Consider the following 21259-nt stretch of genomic DNA (forward strand, 5'->3'; position numbering starts at 1 on the left):
TATGGAAATACTATCCTGTGGCGTTATCAATAAAAGCGGTCAAACGTAATACTCATTGTTACTTACATAAATAAAATTCGAAAATAAGTTGAAAAGTAAAATGAGATTGAAATTTAATTATCTTAGACTGGCTTGTATTTCTAGATTAGCATTTTATAATTTATCTTTGACTCAGTCAAATAACCTATTTAACGAAAGAGAGGCTTATTGCCAACTTATTGCATTGCTAATCAAATAACAGTATAGCAACGTCCTTCACTGTTCCCTATCCGCAATATCACACTTATGTATTCACGTCTTCTACCCCATTACAAAAATAATTTACAAATAATAAATAAAAATGGTAATTTACATGTTATTTTAGCTGAAGACTAATCTCAAGTAAAGTAAACAACTAAACATAAGCATCGCAAGTAAACATAGCTTTACGTTCTATCTGTGTAAGACTGCATCATATTTACATTAGCAATACAGAACATTAAGATATTCCGTGGATTATAGTCATAATGATTAAATAATAACAAATGCATAGTCATATTATGATATAAATAGTTTTAGCGTCATATAATGTCTAACCTACTCTAAATTCTGAAATATTTATTACAAAATATTGAATTTTAAAATTACGATAAGAATTACATTAAAGTAGAATTTATAAGACCAGAAAATTACGATAACTATGAGTAAAAAATATAAGAATACGGCGAATCGATACAATAATAAATAGAAATGTTAATGTACTTTATTTTATAATTATGATAATGAACCTTATTATATTGTATTAATTATGTAATTTTAAAATGTATTTTATAAGTTATAGTATCATGATAACACAAATGTGCCTTATTATTAATTAAATTATTATCATCAGTAAATATATTGTGGTTACGAATAATTTTGTTGTATCATTATTGCATTATCATTGCATTTACGTAATAATTTGATGTCATACATTTGGTAATGTATCGTTTTTTCACGTTATCTGAACTGCCCAGCAGTTCAAAAATCGAAAGTAACGCGTAGTATCACCAGATTGTTTAAAAAAGTATAACTACAAAGTAGTTTGGTTATATAATCAACCACATGCAACAAGCACATTTTTTTCATAATACGATTTTTTTTTTGTAAATTAGTCTCATTGTTTTTTCGTCACAATAATTAGTATTTCAATGGCAGTTTATGTAAGACTTGCTCCATACAAATGGTAAGGATAAGTGTCAACTTCCTTAGTCCGTAGACTACTACAAGTTTTAAGCGGGAAAATAGTTGTGTCCAGTAATAAAGTCCCGCCAGAAGAAAAAGCAGTCGGTATTTGTATTTTGGTGTCATATTTTTCCACTAAAAAGGCCACATTGAAGCAATTCATCAAATAAACAATGTTGCAATTTGACGTTCACGCATAATAAAAGTAACTGCGCAAATGTCAACACACTATCGATAACAATATTGCTTTTTTAAATGACTTGCTTCAATGTGGCCTATGACTCCCAGGTAACAGAGACTCCACTACGGAACTGCACGGGTTTCATGTTATGTCGCCGCCTATGGTTACGTCTGAATACTTTCAAATCACAGGAGAAGAAGTAAGATTTACAAGTTGACAAGATCGCAGATGTCGGCTCGTGGCGGCACGGCGCTGGGCCGGAAGTACTGCGCGAGCGCGTCGTAGAGCGCCAGGCGGCGGTCGCGCGCCTCCGTGGGCGGCGCCACGGGCTCGGCGTCGTCGCCCACGTCCCACGTGTCGGGCGCCGCCACCGGCACGTCCTCGAACGGCTGCACCGGCTCCGGAACGCTGTCGTCTGCGCCGAGAACCTGACAACATTAGTAAAATAACAATAAATAGGTACCTCCTACCTACACGTATTGTGATTTGTACCATAGTATATTTTATGCATCCAACTTGTTTTATCAAAGAAAATTTTAATTGGGAGGTGATGGGGTCGTATGTATGTGTGTATGTGCATGTGTGTGTGTGTGCAGTGTAGGGGCAGCAGCAGCAGTGCAGTTACCGCGTGCAGCGCATGCGCGAGGTGCGTGTGCGGCGGCTGCGCGGCGCGGCGGCGCTGCAGCGCGCGCGTGGCGCGGGGGGACAGCGCGCGCGGCGCGGGGGGCCCGCCGCCGCACTCGCCCGCGCCCGAGAACAGCACCGTCGCCAGCTTCTGGAAGCGGGACACCTGCGGGGGACGTACTGGGGGTGAACACTTATTCACAGACTCAATACTAAAAAGAATATATACGTTTCTGTCACTCGTGCTCTTATTGTAACGCGTTTCAAACGTGTTGGCTCACCTGACTGGGGTCACAGTGGTCGAGCGCGTCTCTGACTTGGTTCCTCAGGTAGTCCAGAGCCGCGAGCTCGTGCCCGGAGGCGCACAGCTCGCGGTAGCAGGCCTCCCTCAGCGCGGCGCGGGCGTTGCCGAACACCGCGTCTATGGAGGGCCGCACCAGCTGCAACGCCCACAGGTCGTCCAGACGGAGCCGGGGACTGCTCTGGTTGCCCGGGTTGCCGCCGAATAGGTAGTGGATCTGAAGAAAACCATCATCAGCTAATTACCGATTAGTTCTACGCATGGAAACTAAAGATTTGATCAGTTTTCTTATTCAATTTGGATTTTTGATTTAGTGATACATAGCGGAAGAAACAAGACTGCAATTAATCAAACGACACCATTAAACACTTTCTTCTGTCTTAAAATAGATTATGATAAACTTGTATGTTGACTTTAATGAGAGTGGAAGAAGTGAAAATGGTGTGTTAAAAATCAGGAGTCGTAATGAGTGGAATTCCGTGGTTCCTTTGCCTACCCCAACGGGATATAAGCGTGATCTTGCATGTGTGTATGCATGCATGTTGATAACGAATCACTCCATCATGTTGGAATAGAGACGATCCCTCGGCTGGAAGTCAAACAGTTGAACGCGTCCTGTTTTATATTCACAACCATTCCGGAAGATTTTAGATCAATCAATTGACAATTCATGAATGATTAATTTGAGCATGGCATCTGCACTACGCTATACTATTGTGATGGACTCAACTAGTTTACCAGCTAGTTCCATACACGTGCAACAGATGGCGTTGACCGATGTCCTAGAACGCGCTAACGAAATTTTCACAGCGCGACGCAGATATACAACGTCCAACATGACACCTTCGGATCGCTGATCTCTAGTCACACTGCCAACTTGGAGTGCTATTACAAACCTTTTTAACAGGATCGTAGACGAGCTGGTGCGCGAACCTGGGCCTGGGCTCGTTGGGGGCCACCGTGTCGTTGCGGTACACACAGCTCCACGTCAGCCGCTTCAATGAGAACACCCACAGCGTGTTGTACACGCGCTTGTCCTTCTCTTTGCTCATGCCCTGCGGACAGATATTGTGATTAAGTCCTTTCATTTGATAACCAAGGGCTTTGTTTCTGAACAGTTCGCTTTTAAGTCACGATCGAAATTATATACCTATTTCACGTATCAGAACTTGTCATTTGCAAGATCTAAGGATTTGACAGGTCCGGTTTTTCGGCCACATCGAAGCAATTCACCTAAGAAAGAAATATTGCTATTTGACATTTGTTTGCATTGCGCACTTACTTTTATATGCGCAAATGTCAAATTGCAATATTGCTTTTTAGATGAATTGCTTCAATGTTGCATTTTTAGAAACCCTGTATCGCCCCGGGTGGTGACAAAAGTGCGGAGACAAAAACGAAAGTTCCAAAAATGCAACTGTTTCTGATAACGAGCACATTTTTTTATTATTTGTTGTTTTTTTTGTGGGTAGTCGCGTTAGAGTGTATGCATGGTACGTACGGAGAGCACGAACATCTCGTCGGTGTCGGGGTCGATGGTGGCCCGCTGCGTGAAGCCGGCGGCGGGCGGCGGGCAGGCGGCGGCGCTGCACAGCGCGCGGGCCTCGCCGCTGCCCACGTCCCACCACCACAGGTCCAGCAGGTGCGCCTTGTTGCGCTGCCCCGCGAACATGTACAGCCGCCGCTGGACCTGAAAGACCAAAGGACGATGAGTCAAAACGTCCTCCTCTACCGACAGATTCCAGACTTATCTCATTCCATGGTATAAGAAAACCAGGTATGCTCAAAACTGACACCTAGCATTTTCAAGGTTAGCCCAGCTAACGACATCCGACCCTGCGTTGCCATTTCGTAAAAAAATAATTACCCACGTCCAATGTTTTTAATTTACTTTGCAAGGAAATTTGGTACTTTTAGTAAGATTTACGTACAGTTTTAATGATTTTTTGTATACGTGACAAATATTAGTAATTAAATACATTAATCAGTAATTCACTTAATTTTCAATAATAAAATTCGTGTCCTTAGAATGTTGGAGATACCACTTGAATGGTAACACTTACGTCATCAATGGGCTAGCAATGGCGGCTTGTCATAGGATTTAGCATACCTGGTCTTCTTATACCATGTCTCATTCGAAGCGTCTTAGCAAGTTAATATTTTCTGTATCTCGAAATAAGCGTGGTTTAGTCGAAATTCGGGTTTCTAGGGAACGATTTTGGGTACTTCCTGATACATCATTGTTCCAACCAACAGACTCCAGACATATCTCATTCGAAGCGACTTAGCAAGTTGATATATTTTCTCTATGACGACTTTCTTTCTATAGATACTAATGAGATCAGTAAAACGTATAAAGTACCAGTTGGAAAGAGGGGACGGGTCTTATACAGTTCTTTTTATTAAAATTAGTCGAGCAGGCGCCATAGTTCCCCTTAGCCCCAGTATCCCGGTCCACTAACCCCTAACCTAATAGCCCAGTTGCCTTTAATTCCATAATCTGCAATAGTCCTACACGAACCGGGGATTGTCTTTGGGTGCACTCCCATAGTGCATAAACCGATAATCGCCGGTTGGTGTCACACCACATATAGATTAAATTGTTGGCTTCGAAATCATCCAAGCCTTCCAGGATTGTTAATAGTATCATAATGTTGGAAGGAATCCATAATCTACATATAAAAAACTCAAATGACTGACTCACTAATTACGAAATCTCGGAAAGTACAAATGCTAGGAGCCTCAAACTTTGCATGGGGGTTCCTTTTAGGACGTAGGTGCTGACTAGGACAGGATTTTGCGAAATTCATCCTCTAAGGGGGTAAAAAGGGGTGGCAAAGTTTGTATGAAGATTCTAGTTTTAACAGTAGGGTTTCACGCGAAGACACTTGAGGCTAGCATACGCTGCTAGTATAGTATACAGCTCACCGGGTGGAAGAGCATGGAGTGGCTGACGCGCGGCTGCGGCGCGTCCAGCTCGTGCTTGTCCCCCAGCAGCAGCTGCCACGAGTTGGTGTCCATGTAGTACGCGTACAGGCCCGAGTACGCGGGCAGGGCCGCCTCCTCGCTGACACAAACGGACACTATGTCACAAATGGCTAAGTTTGTTCTGAGCAAGATAAGGACAATAACAGTTTGTAATTTAATCTTCTTCTTCTTATCGTGAGAGTTGTGAGGTGGAATGCCAGCCTCATCGACCCTGGTGTCAGGGTTATGATTGAGCCGCCAAATGCCCCTGAAATGGCTCATATAACGATTACTCACTTACATCAGTAAATAGTAACCGGGACCAACGGCTTAACGTGCTTCCCAAGCACGGATCGTCTTACTTTCGAACAATCAGGTAATCAGCCTGTAACGTCCTGACCAAACTAGGGATCACAGTGATTTTTGTGATATATCCCCACCGGGATTAATAAATAATTATGTAACAATATTTAAAAAAAAAGACTAGTCATCCACCACAGGCTTCGTGTTTGTAATTTGTGTTTCATTTTTCGTGTGTTAAAATATTTATTTTTTTGTCATTGTTTTTATACACAGACTACATATACAGGGTGTTCACGATGTCACCGTGACGAATACTGAGGGGAATGATTGATTGATTACATAACTTCTAAATCTATTGAAGGTTGGCGGCATTGTGATCCGTAAAAATCTACTTTTGCGTTTGGTACAGGAATTGCACTAATGAGTTATTAATTTATCTTAAAGGCTCGATCATTATAGACGGCGATACGGGTCACCACCTTACGCGGTCTAACAGAAAGCTGAGACTTCGACACTCAGGGTGGTATTAATAAACTAATCTCAGCTGAGACTGCCCTCAAGATCATGCTCAAGTCTCTGTTTTTGTATGAGAACTGTCACATTGACATGATCTTGAGGGCCGTCTCGAAGCTGAGATTGGTTTATTAATACCACCCTTAGTTCGTCTTGCGATGGATGTATGTCTATCTACCTCAATTGGGTTAAAGTCGTGAGCTTATGTTACTCACGTGTTGGCGGGCAGCACGCGGCCCCCGAACACGTATATGGTGTGCGTGTCGGGGTCGATGCACATCTGGTGGTCGAACACGAGCCGCGGGCCCCCCGCGCGGGCCGTGTCCTCCTGCACCAGCGACCACTCGCCGCTCACCACGTCGTACATGTACAGGTCGCTCTGGAACAAAGTGCGCATGTTTTGATCACACTGAAATGTCAATATGAGCGACAGATCCGACGAGTTACACGGATTTAAGCCGGGTCAAAATCAAATTCAAAAATATCTTTATTACGTTATACTAAAAACTAGACGAAAATCGGTAACGTTTCTCTTTTGAAATTTAAAATTAGCGTATTTAGAAAGACTTTCAGGGCCTTTCTTTTATTATGAAAGTTAGGTTTACTAAACGGAACTAATGATTCTTGAGTCAACTTAGACATACGTACACTAATATATTTTAGTGCGCTAAAAATGAAATCAGTTATAGTTGACGCAAAATGGTTTTAAAGTGTAGCTCATGTTGTCAAATTTTATTAACAGTTGATTGACATGTAGGTGAATAGAATAGTAATACCATGAATATAAATTGACAACTATACAATGCTTATACGTCCCTTTATTGGGCTTTTTTGCCGTGACTTATCATTAAATTTCAAAAATATCTTTATTCAGTAGGTAACATAGTTACACTTTGAATCGTCAATTTTTACATAACGAACGTCTCATCCGCCTAAAACTACTGCAGCTTCTCAAAACCTGTATAGCCGGGGAAAAGAAGCTGCAAGAAAAACCTCGGCATAGGGCCCTAGACGTTCTTTAAAAAAATAAAAATAAACATAAAATATTGGTATACAATTGAGTAATTTAGCTGCCTAATATCAGTTCTCAAACAGTTAATCCCATGCATTCATATCTTCTAAATAATCACTAACTTTATAATAACCTTTTTTGTAAAGTTTTTGTTTAACTACTGTCTTAAAACAGTTCACTATACGAGTACTTTTAAATAACTTCTTCACGAAACCGTTCGATAATCAGAATCATTTATTCAACTTATTATTATGGATAAACTTGTTGAAGGCCAATGTAACATTTTAGAATTTACGTAATTTCGCAAGGTGTTATGGCTGAGGAGAAGAAATGACAAGAAATCGTTCGGAACCGTTCGGTATTCGTTTCTTTTTACTTCTTTATTTTTTGCTTTTCTTCTTCCTTCTTCTTTTTTTTGTATGTATGTGTATTCTATTTTTATGTGTGTATTCCCCGAAGGGGTGGGCAGAACTACAAATAATCAAGAAAGTATTTGCAGCCACTTTTGATACATAGTCCTAAGGTGGATAATGATAAACCGTTATATGATAGGTGATCAGCCTATCGCTCTTACAGATGATCCGTCATGTTCGACAGGACGCTGTCCCTTCATCATCACCAGCCCATTAACGTCCCCACTGCTGGGGCACGGGCCTTCCCTATGGATGGATAGGGAGATCGGGCCTTAAACCACCACGCGGGCCCAGTGCGGATTGATGGTTATTAACGACTGCTAATGCAGCCGGGACCAACGGCTTAACGTGCCTTCCGAAGCACGGAGGAGCTCGAGATGAAAACTTTTTTTGTGGTCACCCATCCTATAACCGGCCTTTGCGAAAGTTGCTTAACTTCAACAATCGCAGACCGAGCGCGTTTACCGCTGCGCCACCGAGCTCCTCAAACTATTTATATTCTATTCTATTTTAAAAGTTGTGTCGTACTCACATTCATGTTAGCCGGTACTCGCTGCGCGTTATCAAGGTACCTCCCCAATGTGTAGAGCCGCCGGTGTATAGGGTCGAACACCATTTTGTGACAGGAGCGCGGCGACGGGCCCCCTACCAAGTGACTGTGGCGACATAGAAGCGACCAGCGCTCCGTGTTCGTGTCGAACGACCACAAGTCGTCTAAATCCTCCGTGCCGTTCCAGCCGCCGAATAGGTATAGGGTACCTGTAAGAAGAAAATAAATTATGAAATTTTGATTACTAAATAACAACAAAACACAGATCTAAAGGTGACAAGAAGCGTTTTCTTTCTTCTGTTTAACCTATTTATAAATTCTAATAAAGAAAATTGTAGTAATAAGTTCCGATATTTTGTCCCGTTTTTTTATGACGTTTCAGGTTGTGTTTACATAAAATTCCATAGTAATTTCGTGTTTTGACGTTTAGTAAGTCCGGCTAAGAAGTTAATTCCGGCGAAGTAGTTAACTTCGGCCAAGTAGAAAAATCCGGCCAAGTAGTTAATTTGCGGCTAACCAACAATAAGTCACGTCATAAAACACGTTTAGTAAATAGTTATTAATTTGACTAGAAATTGTAAAAAAAATAAAAAGGGTACCTAACGGAAAGAGTTTTATGTGGCAGCAATCTAACCCGATGAAGTTAGTTTGCGGCCAGGGTGAACCAGTTAATTTTGCCGTTAGACTCCTACTCCGAACCCCAAACGAATTAGCTCAAAAGTCCGCACAAACTTTCGAGTTACGAAGCGGCTTGTTGGCACGAAGCGAAAATAGATAGGTACACTTTGTTTATTGAATATTCCAATATAATAACACTATCGCGAATGTTTTCTGACTAAGTTAATGCGATCACTAACCACAAAACACCACTTCGTATTGATTATTTAGATTATTCAATGAAGAAAGCAACCGTCCCCGCCAAAAAGCCTTGTGTATGTGTCATAGGGAGGTGTATGTGCTAGGGTGCGGTAGTCACCGGTGCCGGCGTCGACCACGAGCTGGTGGCCGCCGCGCGGGCCCGGCCGGCCGCCGCACGCGGCGCCGCATGCCGCCTCGCACTCGCCCGCCTCCACGCCCTCCGGCGCTATGTCCTGCGATGCGATTGCATTCTAAATACACCTGCACTTAGTACAGTCATGAGCAATATAATGTACCCACTTTAGGACTCTGTCGCACTAACATATTTGACATTTAGTGAGACTTACAGTTCAATTTGCCAAAAAAGTTAATGTGACATGGTACCAAAGTGTATACATATTAATGCTCGTGACCGTACAGCTTCGATGACCGAAGTATTCGTTTGGGCTAAGATAAAACATTATTACTATTAATTGACGTACATCATTGATGTTTCGAGGAGGGAAGGTGAAAGGTGTAACTCCTGTACTGGACTTGCACCAATGAGTTATTAATTTATCTCAAGTGCAGTTCACTAACACAGTTGACTCGACCATTATAGACGGCGATACGACTCACCTATCACGTTGGTCTAACAGAAAACTCGGTGAGGCGTAGGTACTTAGTTCATCTGGCGATGGATGTATCACTGACTACTTTGGGATGTAATCGTCAATTTATGTTACAAAAAATAGGAAACAATATAAGAAATTCACAACAGGCGGCCTTATTACTCGTACAGCAATTTCTTTCAGGTAATCTTTAAATGGATTATAGTAATCAACAGGAGCACACCCTGGACACTTCATACAAAAAACCTTGTTTCACACAGACACTAAACATTGACGTTGTCGTAATCGCGCATCTGTGTGTGTGACTTCTGACGCCATACGATTGAAGACTAAAGTAAGACCGAGGGGAGGTGAGGGGAAGAAGCTGGTGGGGAGCGGAGAGTTGCCGCGCTATACGCAGTATTATTGGATATGGTATGATCCGTACAGTCATGAGCAATATAATGTATCCACTTTAGGACTCTGTCGCACTAACATATTTGACATTTAGTGAGACTTACAGTTCAATTTGCCAAAAAAGTTAATGTGACATGGTACCAAAGTGTATACATATTGATGCTCGTGACCGTACATCGGGTCTGTAGTCGTCGCAGCACAGTTCGCGGTGCCGCTGCGTGGCGGCGTGCGCGGCGGCGGGCGCGGGCTCGCAGCACAGCGCCGCCTCCACGGCCGCCGAGCACGGGGACATCTGCCGCCACACCGGCCGCGCCGTCTGCCACGACATGTACCAGTCGAACTCGCCTTCTACAACGAACAACTTACATTGTAAACCATGTTTAACAGGGTTGATAAGTGATTCATTCTTCTTCTATCGTGTGCGTTGTGCGATGGATTATCAACCTTGTAGCGGACCCAACTAGTTGGCCACCTAGTTCCGCTCACATGCAACAGATGGCGCCACATTCAATAATGCAGTCTTCAAGCGGTCGTGAAACGCGATATCGAAGTTTACACAGCAAGAGGCATATATCCAACTTCCAACACAACACTGTCGGATCGTCGATCCCTAGTCACACTACCAACTTGTACCCCGAAAACATCCTTTGGCGGTAGCACATCCTTGCCGCTAAAACCTCATCGACCCTGGTGTCAGGGATTATTGACTATGTATAAAGTGCTTGAATCTTTATTATTGAAAAAAAATATTAAATAGGTAAATCTCGCTAGCTATGTTCAAATGGGACTTAAACATAGCTGGTGAGGAGTCTATGTAATACAATACACATTTGCCCTCCCACATTCATCAAATCAAAATCAAATATATTCATCCCTTCAGAGATACATTATTACATTATTAAAATGATTACAAAATATTGCAAAAATTACTTAAGAATCAAATGGCGTAAGGAGCAATTGTGAGTTGGCAACTAATCCAAGAATACTAAGAATTTTTATCCCTTTTTTATGGTAGAAGTCATTAGTAAATTAGATGATTTAATTATTATACTTTTGAATAAACAATTGCAGAAGAAATTGAAAAGCACAACAAAAGGGAAATGGAACAGTTGACCAACCATCCATACCCCTTAGCAACCATTCAAGGTTCAAGAGAATGGAATGTCTTGGGCACTAGTGACATTAGTTGCTTTACTTCTAACAATTGAATAATAATGTATCAAATCTGATTAAAGTCTTGCAAATAAAACAAACAGAAAAAAATTTTTTTTGAAATAAAAACTTTCTAAACCAGGTTTAATAATAAAAACAATAAGATTATATATAATTGGCACCTACCATTTTTAGCCTCCTCAAGGATTTCCTCCGCAAGCTTGTAGTCTCCGTTCTCAACCAGTGCATTCCACAGTCGAGCCTGCAATGGTCCCTCCAGCTGTACGCCACTCTCCCGTGATAAGGCTTCAAAAGCATCCTTGTACCTCCGCCGTCGTAAATGTTTTAATAGTATACGCACTGCCTCCTCTTCTTTACGCTGAAAAGTATTTAATTATTAAATAGCTGTAGAACATGTATCTAGTAGTAAGGAAAACACAATCCCAACCAAAATGCCATTTTGTATAATTTATCTACCTAGTTTCCTTTCTGGTTGGTTGGTTCAGAACCAAAATACAAAAAAAAAAGAAATCCAGGTAAATAAATTATACAAAAGTACAGCTTTGACATAGCACATAGAAAATGGAAATATGGTAATTCACAAAGAGAAAATTTAAATCTAAAATCATTCTGACTGGGATGGGACTGGAACCATTACACCATGAGGTCCTCCTCCTGTCCATATGTAATTCTTTCTATCTATGGTAATTTCTTTTGTAACATTTCTGCCCTACATAATGTAATTTTAAGTCCTTCGAGTAGCTCAATGAGGGCAACATAGAAAAAAGGTGGATTTAAAGAATTACAATATTGATTTTATGGCACAACAAATTACACCATTTTGTTATAATGAGTTTTCTTATTCTTAACTAACTAGCCATAGACTATCAAAACTATTCTAGTATTGCTATAGCTAAAATATTTATGGTTGACTTGGGCATAAATAACATTAGACTACAATATAATACATTTATTCCCAAAAAACAGTGCCAGTAACAACAGTATAAATTAACACAAGCTCACAAATATATCCCAATTGTATACATATAAATTCAAGTTATGAGTACTCTAAATTGGAAAATGGATGCATAAAGTCTTTGATGCAAGTGGAAGAAGGGAAAGTAGTGTGTTAAGATCATAATAAGTGGAATTTGTTGGTGTCTGCCTACCCCAACGGGAAATAGGCGTGATCACATGTATGTATATATAAATAAAGAATAGCTTTAACATATAACTTACCAAATTGATAGTGTCCAGAGCATTACTGATGAGCTCATCATGGTTCTTGCCCTGCAGCTCCACATACCAGATGGTATAGTTATATGCCGGGCCCCAAGACTGCAGTGGGACTATCTTGATGTACTGTATAGGCAGGTACAGGCCTTCCAATGTCCTGTGACGCAAGCGGAATGTTTCCGGAGAACTGTCTTTCTTCAGACCACTGCAATTGAAAATAACAGTTTGAACATATTTTAATATATTATAATATTAAATTAAAAGAAATACCTAAAAATATTTTGGTAATTAAAAATTGCTAATCTTATTTAAAAAGAAAAATAAATACTTTGTAATGTAAAATGAACTATACTTTTGTTCATAACAAATTATTAAAAAAAAAACCAAATTTATAATACTGACAAAAACTATAGGTACTTACGCTGACAGCAACAGAGACAAATTATTCTCATCGGTGCCACCAAGAATTTGGAACTTCTTTAAATCACTCACATGGGCTTTTATATATTTTCCGAATTTTATAGTTTCCACAATTGATGGTGATTTCAGTTTTAACATAATGTATTGAGAAGGTGTGGTACTGTCTGTAAACCATCTGGATAGCGGGTCTGATGGGTTATTCACCATAATATTCCTGTAATACAAACCATATGGTTCCATAACATAATAGATTCAATAAAATTTGTTAATTTATATTTCGAGTAAGAATATCTCATGAGGCATGGTATTTAAACGTAACCAACGACCGCTCTCGAAATATCACCTCCCAATATAAATACAAAGTTATTTCAAGGATAAGGCCGGGAGTTTTTCTCACAAAGAGTAAAATATATTTTTTACATTGAATACTTACTCTGGTATGTAGTTGACGGAGTAACTGGAGTATTTATGTATCGTATAACAAAGTTTCACAGTTTCATATTTATCATCCATTGCGACAATTTTTTGCGAGAAAGTTGATAAATTTATCTTGTTTTTATTATATTCAGCTGATTTAATTTGACAGTTCTCTTCAATCGGCATGAGCGGCTTGTTCTTGTTTCTAATTAATAATTTTCAACCAATCATCTTCAGTCTTCCTAAGAATGCACCAATAGAGTCACTGAAAATAACACGCACGTGCAAACATCCAACTGAGAACCCTAAAAACACGGAACTTCACGGAAGTGAGAACTCTCTGTTGAAAAGAAAACAAACTTCTTAGTGTAACCAACATGAAAAATTAAATGATTTGTCTCGATTCTTGTAATCGATACAACTGCACACAACGCGATTGTGACGAGCGTGACGAGATATACACAGAGTTGCAAATACGTCGGAGCGCGATGTCATAAACAGTTATTAATAGAAAAGAACAGTAGAAAAAAGGGTTTTTGATAATTACCCAGCCAACCAAAGACCAAACTACTTTATGTTTATTTTTATTATCATTACTATAGCATCTAAGTGATGACTTAATGAATGGTGCCGTGCCGCTGGTGGCGCAAATATATGGACATTCACAAAAAAAGGATCATTTCATAATTAACATCCTAATTATTTCACATTAATTCATATGTTTACTATTGTTACAAGGAAATTTTGTATGATAATACAATAAATAACACTTATTTAATTTTCTACAATGTGTCAATCAATCATAATAAAACCATAATATAAAGGGACCGGTTTCCTCTTACTAATACTGTCTGATAAATAGGTACCTACTATACCGAACAGAACTTATGAAAGTATCAGCAAGTCGTGTAATATAGCATAACATAGCCTTCATATGTCTCACTGCTAAGTGTTGGGTACATTATAGACCTCCCCTCAATCAACCGGAGGGGGTATGGAGCACACTCCACCACGCTGCTCCAGTGAGGTTGGTAGAAACGTTAGGTGGTGCAGCAAGACCTAAGAAGTAGATTATCAGCTGTTCTGAATGTAGTTAGATAGAATGGAGTAGCTACTTTACTTTAGGTCCCATGAAGGATAATGGGAAAAAGGAGAAATACGAACGTAAAAACATACTTGGAAAGTATTTTCTCGACCTGACTATGTATACCTTACCTACCTAATGTCCTAAGTCTTTGCGTCAGTTTCCTAATAGAAAAAATATTTTTTATAAACCAATTAGGTAGGTAATATTAATGTTTCATGATTTACTATAACATAAATTTGATAAGTGGTTGAATTATACCTAGCATTTGGAAATATTTGTGCTAGTGAATAGGTATCTGCTACGTCTGGTATTTGATTGATATAAAAATTTGCGCAATGTGTATATATCCCACGCAGATGCATACAAACAAAGCACAGGTTCGGCATTATTATAGAGCCCGTGGTAAAATATAGCTCACATTCTTATTTGAATGTAAGTACAGTTGTGATCTACCGTGCCGCGTCGATACAATGAGCTAGTTTATTAATACAAATACCCACTGAGTTTTGTTCTCAGACCAGTTCCCCACCCACAACAGTGCAATGTAACTTGATAGCATCCAGTACCTGACCTTGATTCGGATCGGATAGTGTGACTACGATATTTTAAATAGGTATCATAACTACATATTGCAAATTAATACAATTACAAACAAAAGTTTGAATCAAAATGACGCGTTTGTTCATATTATTATTTCCATTATTAACCGGAAGTATTGCACAAAAACCTATAGACGACTGTATACATATTGATGAAATTAGCATATCATCGTTCAGCAAATTCATAGTACCTTCATTAGATGGGAAACACAAAGGAGAAGCCGGCAAAGTGGGAGTAATCGGTGGGTCTGTTGAATATACTGGTGCGCCCTACTTTGCTGCAATATCAGCATTGAAGGTATGTTACTTTTTGCATTATATTTGTACCTCCTAATCTCTGCCATCATGATGAAGTTTCACAAAGAGATAAATTATAAAATATGTCAGTAATATTCCCACACAGCTCCGTTGACCGAGTCAGAGTTAATTGCTGATGACTGACGTTATTTATTTCTTGCTAGAAATGAGTATTGAGATGAACCCAGAGAAGACTGCAACAGTTGCTGCCCCCTAATCATGACTTATGTAAGAATCGTCTTTGCTCAAAAACGGATTTGCTTACAAACAAAGATTTCTAAACAAAAGTAAAGTCGCAGGCAGACACAGCTGGAGGGATTCTGAATGTGTATCTTATAAGGTGTGTACCTAATAAATTAAGTTGCTTTATTTATATTTCAGGCCGGTGCGGACTTAGTTTATGTTATCACAACAGACAGTGCAGCACCTGTCATAAAAACATACAGCCCTGATTTGATCGTCTATCCATATCTGCACAAAGAATACAGATCTGTTATACATTCCCTATTACCTAAGATGGATGTGGTCGTAATTGGCCCTGGCTTGGGCCGTGAAAATGAAACATTATCTTTAATTTACGATATTATTAGCACCTGTAAAGATTTATTGAAACCCTTAGTTATAGATGCCGATGGCCTATACGCCATATCACGTAATGTCTCGATTATAAAAGATTATCCAAGTCCAGGGGTGATCCTCACACCAAACCATTACGAAGCTGAAAGACTAAAGATCAGTGTTTCAGATGACACTTCAAACTGGTATAGATACTGGGGAGATTATGTGTCTATTCTGGTAAAAGATTCCGAAGATCAATTCCATTCAAATATTCCTAACTTGGAATGGCATGTATCAGGAGGGGGAACCGGCAGAAGAGCTGGAGGCCAAGGGGACATTTTGTCAGGAATTTTGGCCACTTTATATAATTGGTCTCTAAAAGCAAATCTGTGCGTAAAATATCCTGTCCAAGTGGCACAAAGTTTAGCTTGTTATGTAGCATCAAATCTAACTAGAACATGTAATTTTAAAGCTTATCTTATATATGGAAGAAGCATGACAGCATCGGACATGATAAATAAAATTCACGTTGCATTTGAATACATTCTAACCCGTGATTAGACGAGGATGTAGTTATATAATACTGTATTAGTTTAATAAATCATTATTATATGCTATAATATATGTGTAAAACTGTTCTTTAAGTGTAACTTTACTAATTAAATTGGATTAAATAAGTACAGTAACTTCATAACCCAATTTGTTTTATTGTAGCTCCAAAACACATTACAGCTCCAACCTATGGGCAATGTACCCGATATTTTGGGAAAATTCCCAACTAAAGAAAATCCTCCTACCCTCCAACCCTCCCAATCCCTCCCTCCTCCCTATCTAGCGTAAATAAATGGGAATTCATTCAAAATACCGGGTGTCAAAATATCGGGTCCATTTATAACCTCCCTGAAACTAGCTGGAGAGACCAACTTGGTCTTAGAGGGAGATTTGGTCCCACAGTTTGAAAATCAGTGGTCGGTCTAGAATTGTACGTAGAATACCTTAAAATATGGCAACATTAGAAAGAAAATAGTCTTTGAAATGTCACGATGAAGTTTTGAAGCTACATTCAAAAACTATATTTTTATTTATTAACAGATAAATTAAATTTTAAGAAACCTATGAAACTTTCAGGAAATAAGCCATGACTGTATCCATTTTATTATCAAAAAAATGAGCCTAAGCAAACTGCCTTTTTTCAAGATGTGATTAAAAGAAATGGCTATAATTTCACTTTATAAACGTTTCGCATGACGAAATTGATCTCATGTTAAGAACGTACATACAATCAATGTTGGCTCGCTCGCTGATTTCTGCTTATCAAAATATTTGGTGCATTTTATCCAAGGACAGTAATCTATCTTTGCGTTCGATGTAGAGCAATTACGAAGATAAATTCCTCGTTATCATGGAGGACGAAATTGAAGAATGTATTAGGAAAAAAATACAGTGGCCCCAGTTGCCTGGCACTGTGAAAAAGGTAAGCCCTTACGATAATAATTCATAGGTATTCTATATAATACCGCATGAAAACAGTATAAAGTGCGTTCTTCACATGGTTAATTGGTGACAATAACGTATGTATATCTAGAATTTAGTGGAATCTTTACTAAAACTAACTATTCTTAAATATTTATTACCTACCTATTTGCAAAGGATGTAAATCCTTTATTAGACGATTATCCTGTTAAGGGCTTATTTTTTGTAGCTATTGGGCGACTCTCCCAAGGAGTATGAGAGATACATATTTGAATTCAGCATCAAAAATCAGCTGCGGTACCGAGGAAGTCTTGGTAAGTTGCGGATATCATTTTTATGCAGATTTAATATGTTTCTAATATGATTTATATTTATAGTTGCAAATGTAATTGTCTGTATAGGTATATTATTTTTCTCAAAGTATTATACCAAAGTATTTATAACTGCAATACCTAAATTGCATTTTGTTATTTTATTTTTGTAATTTAATTAGAAATATTATTATTTCTTTAATTTATTGATAAGCATTACAAGGTGGTAATATTGAATGTTTATTTAAAATGAATTACATAATTAACAATTTTAATGATTTTTTTGCAGTAAGAACTGTCCGCAAAGATGAGAAGAAATATTATGAGACACTCATACACAGCAGCATACAAAGACTTATGCTGTACCCGTACCATCTGGCCGACATGATAGTTAAAGGTATATATTTTTTCTTTTTAAGCCTTTTCATTGTATGTTTGATCTTTACTGAATGTGTAAAATTGAGAGGGAAGATTTAAATACCATATATACATAAGAGTAAATGTCCTTTTTAAAATAAAAACCCCGTTATTTAACATTTGTGTCTGGAAATCTCTATTTACTACCATATTAGACAGATTACAGACAACTTCAGATGCAGACTTGATAATTAAAAAAAATAACTTTTTCTTTGTAAACATAATGCAAGTATGCTAGGTTCCAGGTCCCTTTGACTCGTCCATTCAGTCCTGTATTGCCATACCGATGGCTCCCATCTCCGCCTCTGCAACCATATGCAATAGTGGTAATCTATTTAACAGAAAAGCTGTCTGATTGTAAAACATATTCATCTGTCAACTTGTTGCCTTCCCTACTTTTTAAGAATAAGAATAAAATAAATTGGCTTTTTGTCAATAAATAACTTTGTGAGACTGTCCTTTGGTTGGTAAGGACTTTTCAGGCTTGTATCACCTGATTTTCCGAAAATTTTTTTTTTTTTGTTCTTTGATCTTTTATGGAAAAGACATATCTGTCGGTCGATCCTATGAAAATTAAAAATTTTTTTGGTCAAAAGTAAAGATTCTGTCAAAAAACTGTGAAAGTATTGTGCATAAAGGTGTAAATCTTCCGATATAAGGAGAATATAACAAAAACAGTGCACAATATATGGATTAATTCGGATAAACCAGTGGTTGGTTTACGTGATATTGTGGGAGGTAGAAGTGTCAGCTGGTGGCGGCGTTCAAGCAAGTGTAACGGGTGCGTACGCGCGTTATGGATAAATTTCGCGTGCACTCGGAGCATCGCGTCATCGCTCGCAGTATCGGCGCAGCGTAGATTAAACAGTGCAGAGGCCGCTCCTTATTCTGCCTACAGCAAAACGTCTCTGGGAGGACACCGGCTGGTATTGTTCCTTTTCTTATTGAGAAGTAAAAGTGTTGGTGCAAAGTTTAGTGCAGTTGTACGCATACATGGGATCACGCCTGTTTTCCAATGGGGTGGGCAGAGACCACGGACTTCCACGTGCTGCGATCCTGAACACCACTTCCGCCTCTTCCACTTTTATCAAAATTTTCATACATGCAGTGGTTATTGGTGTAGTTATTAATGATTAAAATTCAGAAAGAAATGTTTTCGTTGTAGTTAGGTTTTATTCCATATTGGGTTGTTTTTTGTTAAATTTTATTAGATACGTTTTGACATCTGTTGTTCAAACAATCGTAAAATTTGTGATAATAATAAATTGTGATGTAATTTTTCGACCAAAATTAATTATGACATAATTGTTATGATATTGATAATTATTGTATTAAGTAACATTTTAATTTGATCTTTAATGTATTATTTAATCTTCTATATTTATTGTCCTATTTCTTTTGGATTATTCCCGCGAAGGTTGTTGACATTATTATTATTTATTTATTTATTTTTGTCCTCTGAATAGAGAATTTGTAATCAAGGAGAATATAGATCACTACGTTTGTAAATATTGTTCATTTTATAAGGATTTTAATTATTTGTGATGACGTCAAAATTGTACGCCAAGTAAATAATTATGTCTTGATGACATAAGTTTCTTTTGTTATAGATGTTTGAACATCTTTATACATATTTATTTTTGTATACTGTTATAATGAGCAGCTCTGCTCGCGAGCCCTGCCCCTATTGCCCTAACTCGGGCAAGCTGTATGCGGTCCCTCATGGTCTCCGTATTCATATTGGTCGCATGCACAAGGACGTTGTTCCTGATGCCATACAAGGTCAGACGCATACTGCAGGTGCGACGGACACCGATTCTTCAAACTCACAGTCTCTCAGTGACCTGGCTTCGTTAAAAATGAATACGCGTGTGTTGAAACATATCCCTAAGGGTGCGAGGTGTTTGGCGGCGGGCAGGCTTGTTTCGTTAATTGAGAAATGCCTCCAATCAAATAGCGTGGGGGATTGGTTTAATTTGCTGTCTTTTTCCTTCTCGTGTTTGAAGATTCCAGACCGCACCTCAACAATGTCATTGACAGCAAAGGTGAAGGAAAATATTTCTAATGCTCAGTTAAGCTTACACTTGGAGGATGTTCCTCACAGAATTCCATCTCTGTACAGGGCTGTGGAGGCAAAGTTCTATGAAGGGGATCTTAGAGGAGCAGCCCGCTTGCTCACTTCGGATTGTGCTTTTGCTCCATCAAATGATGATACCTTGGCGGCGTTAAGGGATAAACACCCTGCTCCTTCTCGCCCTTTGAACATACCCCCCGCGCCTGACCCAGCGGACCCCTTCCTCTCTGTTAAGGTCGAGGATGTGTCTGCAGCTTTGTCCTCGTTTCCTTGTGGATCGGCGGCTGGCCTGGATGGGCTTAGGCCGGAACATCTCAAGGAACTTACTTCTTCGTCAGCGGGAGACAATGGGCCTTTACTATTGGAAACTCTAACACGCCTGTGTAATTTCCTTTTGAGGGGACAACTTAATAGGGAAGTCTGTCCTTTTCTGTATGGCGGCTCCTTGTGCGCTCTTTCTAAAAAGGACGGGGGTATAAGGCCCATTGCAGTGGGGAATACTATCCGCCGTTTAGTTGCCAAACTGTGCTGCCGGGCTGTTAGGGCAGATATGGCTGCGTATTTGCTTCCTTATCAAGTAGGTTTTGGCACTCCCCTTGGGTGTGAGGCGGCAATCCACGCGGCTAGGATTTTTGCCATGACTGACGGAAGCAACGACGTAATCATCAAATTTGATGTTCGGAATGCCTTCAACAGCATTGAAAGGGATGTGTTGTTGGACGAGGTTAGGAACCTAGCGCCAGAAATTTTTCCTTTTCTACATCAATGTTACTCCACGTCAAGTAACCTTATTTTTAATGGCCAGGATATCAAATCACAGATAGGGGCACAGCAAGGAGATCCTCTTGGCCCACTGATTTTTAGCCTGGCTATTCATAGAACTATATCTTCTCTGGAGGCTCCTTTGAACGTGTGGTACCTGGATGACGGCACTATAGGAGGTAGTCCGGATACTGTGGAAAGGGATGTCCGGAAACTGTTCCCGGCGCTAAGGAAGCTGGGCCTTGAGGTAAATGCCTCCAAGTGTGAGTTTTTTCCCTGCAGCCTGGAGGCATTAGACTCGTATCAAAGATTTCAGTCCCTAATTCCCGGGCTCAGGATCGTCGATGAGGCATCTTTGAGCTTACTGGGCGCGCCTGTTTTCCCGGAAGGGGTGCCTGATTGTTTGTCCTCAAAAACAGAAACGTTGAAATCACTAGCGGAACACTTAAAACATCTGCCCGCACACGTCTCTTTAACCCTCCTTCGTAGCTGCTTGGCCATGCCAAAATTGACGTACGTCATCA

At 39.4% G+C, this 21259-nt stretch overlaps 3 protein-coding genes across 4 annotated transcripts in view; 2 read left to right on the top strand and 1 right to left on the bottom strand.

Moving 5' to 3' along the window:
* Positions 1-335: 335 nt before the first annotated feature.
* On the bottom strand, positions 336-13368 carry LOC126374149 (muskelin). The gene is made up of 14 exons (XM_050020618.1): positions 13174-13368; positions 12742-12954; positions 12324-12525; positions 11271-11463; positions 10108-10280; positions 9044-9158; positions 8050-8276; positions 6308-6471; positions 5238-5376; positions 3811-3999; positions 3206-3364; positions 2290-2526; positions 2010-2174; positions 336-1812 (listed from the first exon to the last, which is right to left on the bottom strand). Exons 1-14 carry the CDS (start codon positions 13341-13343, stop codon positions 1591-1593), a joined length of 2568 nt encoding a protein of 855 aa, XP_049876575.1. The 5' UTR covers positions 13344-13368; the 3' UTR covers positions 336-1590.
* Positions 13369-14632: 1264 nt separating this feature from the next.
* On the top strand, positions 14633-16392 carry LOC126374198 (ATP-dependent (S)-NAD(P)H-hydrate dehydratase-like). The gene is made up of 2 exons (XM_050020701.1): positions 14633-15141; positions 15522-16392. Exons 1-2 carry the CDS (start codon positions 14914-14916, stop codon positions 16257-16259), a joined length of 966 nt encoding a protein of 321 aa, XP_049876658.1. The 5' UTR covers positions 14633-14913; the 3' UTR covers positions 16260-16392.
* A 592-nt stretch (positions 16393-16984) lies between these two features.
* LOC126374146 (protein FAM91A1) overlaps positions 16985-21259 on the top strand; it is a 54788-nt gene continuing 50513 nt past the window's right edge. For both annotated transcript variants that reach the window (XR_007567406.1, XM_050020614.1), the window contains exons 1-3: positions 16985-17172; positions 17401-17485; positions 17772-17879. Coding sequence is in view for 1 of the 2 variants with exons in the window: in XM_050020614.1 (XP_049876571.1) it covers positions 17101-17172; positions 17401-17485; positions 17772-17879 (265 nt within the window). In the remaining variant the exon portion in view is untranslated. The remainder of the gene's footprint in view (positions 17173-17400; positions 17486-17771; positions 17880-21259) is intronic.

Source organism: Pectinophora gossypiella, chromosome 17, assembly GCF_024362695.1.
Source record: "Pectinophora gossypiella chromosome 17, ilPecGoss1.1, whole genome shotgun sequence".
NCBI classification, from domain to species: domain Eukaryota; kingdom Metazoa; phylum Arthropoda; class Insecta; order Lepidoptera; family Gelechiidae; genus Pectinophora; species Pectinophora gossypiella.